Source organism: Nicrophorus vespilloides, unplaced genomic scaffold (genome assembly GCF_001412225.1).
Source record: "Nicrophorus vespilloides isolate i.1.1-1 unplaced genomic scaffold, Nicve_v1.0, whole genome shotgun sequence".
NCBI lineage: Eukaryota > Metazoa > Arthropoda > Insecta > Coleoptera > Silphidae > Nicrophorus > Nicrophorus vespilloides.
In genome coordinates, this window is record NW_017095695.1 from 66,381 (window position 1) to 77,159 (window position 10,779).

At 28.9% G+C, this 10,779-nt stretch overlaps 1 protein-coding gene across 1 annotated transcript in view; it reads left to right on the forward strand.

The window, feature by feature from the left end:
* The window catches only part of LOC108560068, a gene marked incomplete at its 3' end in the record, with an annotated part of 9,546 nt that extends 1,663 nt beyond the window's left edge, over nt 1-7,883 (forward strand). The window contains exons 2-3 of the mRNA XM_017917503.1: nt 6,987-7,267; nt 7,688-7,883. Coding sequence (XP_017772992.1) covers nt 6,987-7,267; nt 7,688-7,883 — 477 coding nt within the window. The remainder of the gene's footprint in view (nt 1-6,986; nt 7,268-7,687) is intronic.
* Nucleotides 7,884-10,779: the final 2,896 nt, after the last annotated feature.

Consider the following 10,779-nt stretch of genomic DNA (forward strand, 5'->3'; position numbering starts at 1 on the left):
ATATTTTTATTATTATTCATTATTACATACATATATAAATGAATATAGATATAAAATATTGAAAAGATGCACATTGTTATCATCAAACATTTGCATATAGAACTTCAAATTGAAACCATTGTAATTGAAATATTTCATGAATATTATATAAATATAACACGACGTTTTTCTTACAAAATATTATCTAGAAAATTGAAATTAAACTTATGTTTACTATCTCTTCCTTCGTATCTATATTGAAGTAACTGAAAGAACTTTATTATATTGAAGCTTGTATTACAGATTGAAAAAAAAACGACTTAACAATTATATTACACTGATTTATAAGATTTCTTGAGAAAAACGTGTAAATTGAAATTGTAACTTTTTTTAATGTATAATCGTGTAAATCCAAAAGTATGCAAGAAACGCTTGAGATAGGTTATTTTTTACATTTATTTTTATTAAACCTTGTAAAAAAACTTTTTTTTTAATGATTTATTTTTATTCTATACTCAATTTCCTACATTATATTTACTATCAACAATTTTATATTATACTATTTTTAGAGATGTTGATAATTTAACTGATAAAAATGATTTTAGATTTTTTGAAAAAAAAAAATCTCCAAATAATTAAATTATAAAATAGATATGCAACATTGTAACATGTCATTAAGTTATTCATAAACTATAATGACTGTAATACAATTTAAAGACATAAACATTAGAATATTTCCTTGAACCTCAAAATGTATACAGCAATACCTCGAATAATCCGGTCCCGCCGGATATATATATATTTAAAACTGTACCGTACTAATCAAGGAACTCAAACCGCACAAGTAGAGACTTGACTGTGCAAGAATCGCATTTTTATATTTTTTTTTATAAAACCGTGTAAAACGAGCGATAGGTGTGTTTTGGAAATAATAACAAAAAAATAATTATATCTAGTTTACCCAGTTCCACCCGGACTCTTCTAAACCGGACTAATTGGACACTTTAAAAGTGCATGAAAATAAACTGAACAAATAGAGACTTTCCAAAAATTGATCAAATATATATAAATAATTTTTATTTTGCTAAATTTAAATGTAGATTGTTTTGAAATTATCAAACTGGACTATATTTAATATAGTGTACATTAAATTTTAATCTAATCTAATTTCAATTACATCGATACTGCAACAAACGTTGAAAAATAAAATTAATTCTACAATCATTGCATTAGAAATCATTGAATAACTTTACGTTTAATGAAATATCACGTAAGTGGTCATAGCGTGAGTTCGTGCATATTGCTGTAATGTGTTTCTTTTTTTCGTCGATTTATATAATCCATCGGATGAGTACTCACCGGTTTTCATTCAAAACAAAAAAAAACTGTAATGACTCAATGTCCCACTCTTATTTAATCCATTCAAGAATTCGGTCAAGTATTATTTAGTACAGTTTCAAAACGCGCTTGATAAGTTTCCACTGAATTAGAAAAACACTTAACTAATGTAAAGTTATCCTAGTATTTTCTTTCAAACGCCGCCGGTTTTTATCACATATTATTTTATAGTAATTACGAAAGTTATGGGAAATGTATTTGAATACGTGATTTTGAATACGTGAATTAAGACAAATAAACTGGAGAGTTTATACAAAAAACCGAACATATTTTTTTTTTGTCATTGATTACTCATATATTTTCATTTCAAACTCAATTACACTGTATCTATAAGTACATGAAAAATGTGATATTGTACTATTTATAACGATTTTGATAATTTAACTGCATGATAAATAATTATGAAATTAAATAAATAAAAACATTATAAAATATATGCTTTATTGTAACTGATAAACATGAATATTTTTTAAACTTTTAGTAACTGTAATAATATTTAAAGTATACTGAAATACCTCGCATAGTCCGATTTCGCCAGGACTATTTGAAATCGGACTAATCGAGGAACTTAATATAAACCGCATAAATAGAGATTTAACAGTGTAAAGACACTGATCATTTATCTATGAACATATCTGTGTTAAATAGTTTGTTAGATTAAAATTAATTTTGTTTTGAACTTTTCACTATAGAACTCGGACTGATCGAAGCCGGAATATGTACGTTATTGCTGCAATTACCTCAAAGTGATGAATTGAAAGGCATTTTATAGTGAAAGAACGAACAGTAGTTTCAGTTAAAATATCTTCCTCCTTAGCTTTCTCTTATTTTTCCATTTATACTAGATCTATATTCATGAGTTCTTCCATGCTTCAAGATCATTCACATCCGTTGAAGATCCATCTTGTCTCGATGCATTAAAAAATGCTTTTACATAGTAAACTATATTTGATTAATTAATGAAAATGAAAAAAATAATTAGGAAAACAATTTGTAAGTCGTAAAAGAGGAATAATTAAAAAAAATAAAGAAATTTCATATATTCCATAATGCTATTAGTATTTTCATTTATAATGTCAGAAGTTTTAGTGTTTTTTTAATCAAAGTAAACGAGGATGAAATGAAGGAAAAAAAGATTCAAAATAACCGTGTTTACTATATCGCGTTTTGCGAACCTCGAAATCTAATTACGCTTCGCCGTTTTATATCCGGAAAATTAATTGAAAGTCTCGGTAAATTTTATTTACGTCGTGTAACGAAATTTCAGCTCGAATGCCGCATTTTGTATCGAATTAAGAAAAAAAAAACTCATCCAACAGTTTTCCCTTTACATCCGCACGGATTTATTACAATCAATTCCAGTTTCAATAATAATTCTATTATATATGGCGTTTCATTCCGTTCACGAGGAATTGAATTATGTTTTATGAATGAATCAATTATTTATGCCTGCTTTTTCTTCATTGTACACTTTTTTTGGAAGAGGCCAAGAACGATGTCTTGTTTATACATTCAGGTTGTGCTCTCTACTTCTTGTTTTTTTTCGGGACTTGAGGAAATGTGGGTCGGACTTCTATTTCTGATACATCCAAGAAATACATTTTCCGATTCATCTTAAGCCAGAGATCCTATGTTTAGCATGCTTCCTTGAATTCACATCATTTTTTTAATCCAGTTTTAAATGTATACTGGAGCCATTTGACTCAACGAAATTTCTTATGAAAAAGCAACTTTTTTGTTATTTTTAAACAAATTCCAAGGATTTGACACTCATATTTATTTTGCTAACACTTTTCCGTCAACTATAAAGTTATTTAAACGTGCGCTGAGTGTCAAATTTTGCTACTTTAAATAAATTGTTTATTAAAATTAGATCAGTAAAATTGATTTATAACTTTTCAGTCAACTATAAAGTTATTGAAACATGCGTTCAGTGTTAAATTTTGCTATTTTAAACAAATTAGTTTAAATATTTTAGAACAAATTTTAAAAGTTAAGAAAATCTAAGCGATTTTGTATCGATTAATAAAAATTGCTTTATAATTTGAGTTAAGAGTAATCATTTTCGGTTCAAGTGAAAACGATTAGTGTTTCGCCGGAATATTCGGTGTTAATTGAATCTCAGTAGAAACTCCATTACCCTCGAGCTATCTCCACCCATTTTGCAGATAAGCCACCGAAGGTCGCAAAATCCTTCTTTTATCTGGCGATTTTTGTTTATTGCTTCGTTCCATTATACGAAAATCGCCTCTGAAAATCCCTACTTCCCTATTCAAAACAGGACATCTCATATACATAACAACTGAAAACTTGCACTGCAGCTATACCATTATGCAAAATGAGTGAATTAAGATATAGAAGCTAATAAAATACATTTACAATTGTATTTTACGTTAGCTGAAAGTATATTTCAAGTGGCTAATGACCAATATAGACGATACCAGATCTAATAAAAAATAATGGTAATTTCATGCCTTTTGTAATATCTAGAAGAGTTATAAGTACGTAATTGATAGTTAAAATGCAAGTTTTATATGACACAAATTAAATTTTAATGAATTAATTCCGGCGTTAAAAAATATTTTAATATTTCCACTGCTAATTTAAAATATCACCTATTTTTCACTAAAGTATTTTAAAAATGTGATATAATTCATTCAGAAATGTGAAACAGTCTAAAAGAGAAGTGGACAATAAATTAACAGTTGCTTATGACACGCGAGGCCAATGCGCTTTGTGCAGTAGCGATTTAAACTCTTTGATTGTTATGAATAAATGTCCTCATAATTTTTCAATATGCGAAAGCATTCTTAAGGACTCTGGGATAAAGGAAGGAATGCGGTGTATAAGAATAAATTCCTTTTTTTACCGGAGCATTCCTTTCGTATAACAAATGTGTCTCTTTCTGCTGTTGTTGTCGAGAACTGTTAACTATAGTGAAAGAGATCTGGGTTAGATTGGTGGAGGAAGTGGAGGAGTAGGCCATGGTTGGTCGTGCAGCGTCTGGTCGGGATTATTTTTTATTTATCCAAAAAGCACGTACAAAGAGTGAGCGAAGCATTCATCGAATATCAAATAAGAGCGGCAATAAAGTTACATTTGAAAATAACAGAAAGGAGCCTTCCACCTGAGCACTGGCCCATAAATCCGTCCCGACATACCTGTGAGGATAAAAGTCGCGAGGCCGACGTAGCCATCACCGTACTCATTGCATTTGCTCTGCTCCATTTTACTTCTTTCTATGAACGCCCTCCTCTCTTCCCTCAGTTTTATCAGCGGCCGCATTCCCACAGAACATCCAACATTTGCTTAAAACACTATTTTTTTTTATTTACGTGTACAAGTGTAAATATTGCCGTCACAATCTTCGTGATTTACAAAGGATTGCATTTTTTCAAGTAATTTTGTAACGCAAGATGTTTCATATCAAAAGACTTAGTGTAATTAGGGTTTATACAACAACCGACTTTTAAAAACCGGTTTTCGAAAACAACTTTAAACCGGTTTTGATTGATTTTTGATTTGATTTTTTTCAAAGCAAGCTATTGTGTATTGTTCTTCTTCGCCGCTTTTTCATCATCACAGTCATCTTTTATTTAATAACCGGTTAAAACCCTTTTTTTAGTTGGAAAAACCCGGTTTTCGAATTACATAAATGAGGAAATTTATGTAATTATGTAAAACAACCGAATTTAAAAATTGTCAAACCTTAAGTGTAATATCATAAAGTGAAAATTTTAAATTAAATAATATTTTAGAAGAATGAATATGCTTTTTCACAATACAAAAAATCTTTATATTATACTCATGTTCAAGGAAACTTAGTCGATAAAAGTTTTACATAAAAACTACTATCAAGTAAATACATTTATTTTCACACTAATTGCATTTTTATTGGAATGTTGGATACAATCACGTTTGTTTCTTCAATATAGGCATTTCTATTTATAGATTTGTTACTTCCGCATTTTTTGTTGTAGCAAAGTCCAATGTTCGTGCGAACAATTGAACAGCAACATTCATGAAAACAAAACAAAGAAAATTTATTTTTAAAATGGTACAATTATTCAATATTTGTAATAAGTCACTTGAGTTGACAATCAATAATTATTAATTAAGCAAATGTCTGTATATTATATTAATTTTTATACTATTTTTATGATGTATCTGTTATATTAAAATAAAGTTATTGTTTGAGTGTTAATCAATAATTATCAATTAGCAGATGTGACTCGATAATCTTTCTGAAATAATTATCAGATATCATTTATGAAATGTGTTTGTGACAATAGCTTTTAATCAATACTTTTTAACTATTTCGAATGAATATATAATCAGCTGTCATCAACTGTCGCATATCAATTAAAGTTATAATTTGTGTGTTTATATAATATATATATTTATTATTGATTTAATGACATAATATTATCATTATGTAATTAGAATAAGCTGTGTATGCACATGTAATAGACATATTTAATCGTACATTATGTGTCGGTCTGTAACCTATCACATTTACAAATAAAAAGTTTGTCACTTGATTTTAAATTACCAATGATTAATTTAACAAGGAACTATGATAAAATGTTTTGTTTTAATAAAATGTATTTAAAGAAATTCTATTTAATTCTAAAATTAAACATTTTGAATGTTTTTATGAGTTGCCAGATGAAGATAGTTGGAGCTGCCATTAAATGTTATTAAGTACAACAGTCTATTGATTGTTGTTACAAAATATGTATGTATATATACATTAATGATAATCATAATATGATAATAACATATGTCTTCGTAGCCAATAGATAGTATTAGAAATTTCTTAATGGCAATATTATGCAAATAAATATACTTTCAACTTAAATGTAATTTTATGCAAAAAATGATCATACTTGGTATTGTGAATATAAGAAGTAACTTAAAATTTGCATTTAAACTTGTTGAAGGCGTTAATTATAACACGAAGACATTCCACGAAACATTCCAACTACCAAAAAAAAAACAAACAACAAAACGAAATAATATAAAAAGTGGAAGCAATTTACTACTGGTATTGTTACCGAAAGAGAATGCATGCAACCTTTAATATTTCTATCTGATTCGTTGGCACTAAAGCTATGCTTCAAGCTCTAAATACTCTGGTTTAGTTAGATTATAAAGAAAATTTGCAATCATTCGATATTGCTAATTATAGCTTTACAATAGTTAATTATGTTTTGCAATTTATCATTAATGCGAAAGTGAATGTAAAATGACCGAAATAGAAAAGATGTATTAAAAAATGAATATGAAAATGGAGAGATCGAATGATGAGACCTTCAATTCACAGTTTTGTGAAGAATACACGCAATTTGATATTGTTTATTTAGTAAATTTATAATTTGCAATTTTTCGATATTGCTAATTATAGCTTCACATAATTATGATCGACAATTTATGCGAACGTGAATGTAAATAATCTATGTAGAATGGTCGACAAAAATGTATATTAAAATGGTGTGATGAGAGCTTAATTCACTTTCATCGAACTTTCGAATGTTGTGGGAACTCTATTAATTGGATTAATTTCCAAAATGAGTGGGAATTTCTAACTTTTTTTTATTTATTTGCAGCTCGAGTCGATTTGGGAAAGGAGGACCAAAAGAAGGAACGCTTGAGCGGTGTTCAGCGGCTAGTAAGCCGCGAGTCATCCGGTAAGGATGTGAAGATGGGATCCAACGTAAGCCGACATTCGTCCAAAGGTCTATCGGGTCGCCGGACGCAATCCAGTGGAAGCATCTGCAAGCGTCGCGGCGCCAACTCCGAGGACGGTCAGCACTGCGGCAGCCTACCCAGCTATTTGGATGAGAGCTGCAACAACAACCACGACTACGAGAAGCTCCCATTGAATGATGTAAGCCAGAGAGAGACGGTGTTTACTCTGTAAATGTAGTCCTCACCCTTATCCTCCTCCACCACCGCCTCGTCATCCCTCACTGTGCGAGTTAGATTAGAGTTTGGTATAGCAACGGCCGCATGTTTGTGTTTATCCTTGGCATGCCAATTGACCAGCCCGCTCAAATTTGAGGGGGAATGATGTTGTTGTTGATGATCGTGATGATGATGATGGTGATGAGTGTTACTTGGGAACAGGTCGATGTCTGCCGCAACGACCCATGAGTATGTGGTTTACTAACCGGAGATCCAGGAAACAGGCCGCGGCGGCCCGGCAGGCGGCGGCGTTGGCCAACTCTTACTACCAAACGGTTGCGATGACACGAAGATGTGGAGGGTCGTTGCGGCCGGTTTTGACCTGTGACTTTTTCGTTTGCAGGTTGAGAGGATACCGCCTCTTGGCGATGGTGCGCCTCTCCATTGGAAGTTCAGCGATAACCAGACAGTGCTCTGCGATCAAGGCTATGGATCTGAGAGGTCACCCGAAGAGGAATACCCGCCACCCTTGCCAGAACACGACAACCAATGCCACCATCACCTTGACATACATTCCTGTTACCCTTTTATCACACCAGGTAAATATTATCTTCGTTTCTTCGCTTTGCACTTTATTATCCCCTTCTCTCTTGCTTTGTTCTTTCTTTACATTTCTCCTCTGTTTTTATTCTTCGTTGTTCTCAACATTTTTGTTCGCCACGAGAAACGGAAAGAATGTTGAGGTAAACAGCATGGTATTTTAGAAATCGTAATTCTCGCGTCCCGTGAAACATGACACGAAATTTACTAATGTCACGTAATGCGCACAAAGCACACCGATCATATTTTCTTAAACAAAAACTAAATTTTATCAAATATGAAATACAAATAAAAAATAATACTTTAAAGTGTTACATATAAAATTACTTGGAACATATTGATTGTCTTAAAAATTAAATGATTCAAACAAATTTTTGGATTTATACAAAAAAACGACTTTTAAAAAACTGTGGTCGCCTAATGGACTGAGTGAAAAGTCGAATATGAGAAGTGAGAATAAATAATAAATTCCGAGACACATTTTTTGTCAACATTTTTTATGTTTTAAGTAAATAATTAAAATAATTCATTATTTTTTATATTTTAAGTAAAAAACCTATTTTTTTATTGTAAAAAAAAACAGTTTTCGAATTACATAAATTTTCTCAGAAAACCGACAAACCCTAATTGAATTATTAATTATAGGAAACTTCTGAAACTATTGTAATACTCGCAACACGTTAAAAAAACAATTCCAGTTATAATTGACAATTTTTGAACAATTATATTACATAAATCTGATTAATTGCAAAATAAATATATTATGAAAATAAAATAACAAATATTGTCATATTGGAAATACTCATTGCTAAAGACTTCTTAGGAATACCACAGCTGAGTTGGAAATGTCGATACATTTATTATTTCATAATTAATTTATGTGCAATTAATTCCCGGTGTTAGTATTTACACGATAAATATTAATGAGTTTCCATGAATTAATTCTGAAAGGTTTTTCTTCATGCAAAAATATTTATATAAAAAATATGTATTAATTATTTTAAAAAAAGTCAATGAAAATGAAGAACTATATTTTAAATAAATTAACATTTTACGTAACAAAATGTATACATGATATTACGAAGTTTCTTCTGAGGCGTTTCTGCATCTAAAGCCAAAATAATATAAATACCGCATATAGTGCGGTTTCACTTATTCCGGTTTGAAATTTAAAAAAAAATGAATGTTTAATTGTGAACAAAATAAATTATATTCTAGAAAACTGACTTTATACAGTCTATACTTTTGTACGTATTTAGTTCCTTGATTAGTCCGGTTTCAAACAGGGATATTGGACGAACTGATTACTCGCGCTATACGAAGAATTTTTAGAATTGTAACTTAGAAGTTGGAATAACGTTTGTTTTTCTTTATAAAATGTATTTATCTAACTTTTTTCTCACTGTTATTTTAACAATCCGACAGTTTTTAACTTCTCATAATCTCCTGTAGTTCTGAAACATACAATATAAGTTTGTAACTCAATTAAATACAGTTCAACTTCTGCTATTATTTCAGCATTATCAAATCTATTTGCATTTACAAAAACATGATTTACTTATTGATTATAAATTAGAATAGTTGTAAGTCGTTGCATCATAATACAAATTGATTTAATTTCAAATTAAAATGCAAAAATAACTAAATATTTATTTCCATAGAACATTTTCAAAAAATATTGCGAACGGTGTCAATGGGTTCATTGAAACTGTGTATTTTTTATATTGTTATTTCTTTTTTAACATATTTGCCATAACAGAAATATAAAATTTTACATAACAACACATAAAAACAGCATTAATTAATTTCATGTTTTAATGGTTTCCTTGAAAATAACTGCGTAATTAAAAAAAATATATTAAACGTACATGATTAAATCTTTAAAGAAAAAAATATTATATGAAATATTTTACGTGTGTATCGTAAAAAATATATATAATCGTTGATAATTATGAAATAGTTATAAGAGTAATATTTTACAATAAATTAAAGCAGTTGAAAGTAGAATTTTTAATGAAAAATTCGCAGAAAAACTGCAAAATCAAGTTGTAGAGAAACCTGTTACAATATTGATTTCAAATTATATTTTTCTCAAATCTAACTCAAATTTAAGATACTAATTATAAAACAAACATATTATAATAAATTCAAATAGTTGAAAGTAGAATTTGGAATGAAAAATACGCAGAAAATCTGCAAAATTAACTTGTAGAAAAACGTGTTATAATATTTAATTAAAATTAGATTTTTTTTTCTCAAATCTAACTTAAATTTAAGTTATTAATTATAAAATTAATATATTATAATAAATTAAAGCGGCTTAAGGTAGAATTCAGATTGAAAAATACTTAGAAAAACTGAAAAAATATTTTTTCTTGATATATTTAATATAAATCAAATTTATTAAATTTATTTGTTTCACCAAATAATATTAATTGCAACAGTACAAAAAAAAATCATAATTTAACATTTCCATACAATAACAATGAATCAAGAAAGTTAATTTCTACAAAGGGCTATTGACCATAGGTCGTTCTGCCCTTATTTAATAGTATTAACAAAATAATAATCCTTACTAACTTAGTTAAATGATGTCCACAAAAAATTGCGGTTATAGTATGATGTAATAAAAACATAATAATAATAATGCAATACCGTTATTAAATATACATACTTACTTAAGATTTATATCTAGTTAAGACTTGTGTTTTATGTGTTAATAAAACACACGTAGTATACATACAAGTAATTAAATTGTAATATATATAAATTACGTATGAAATGCAACATGAATTTCACGACCTTGCGAGTTACCTTTGATATATGAAAGTTTTAAATTGATTAAAAGTAAATTTCAATAATTAATTGAAAGTATTCGGATGGAAAATCGCTTCG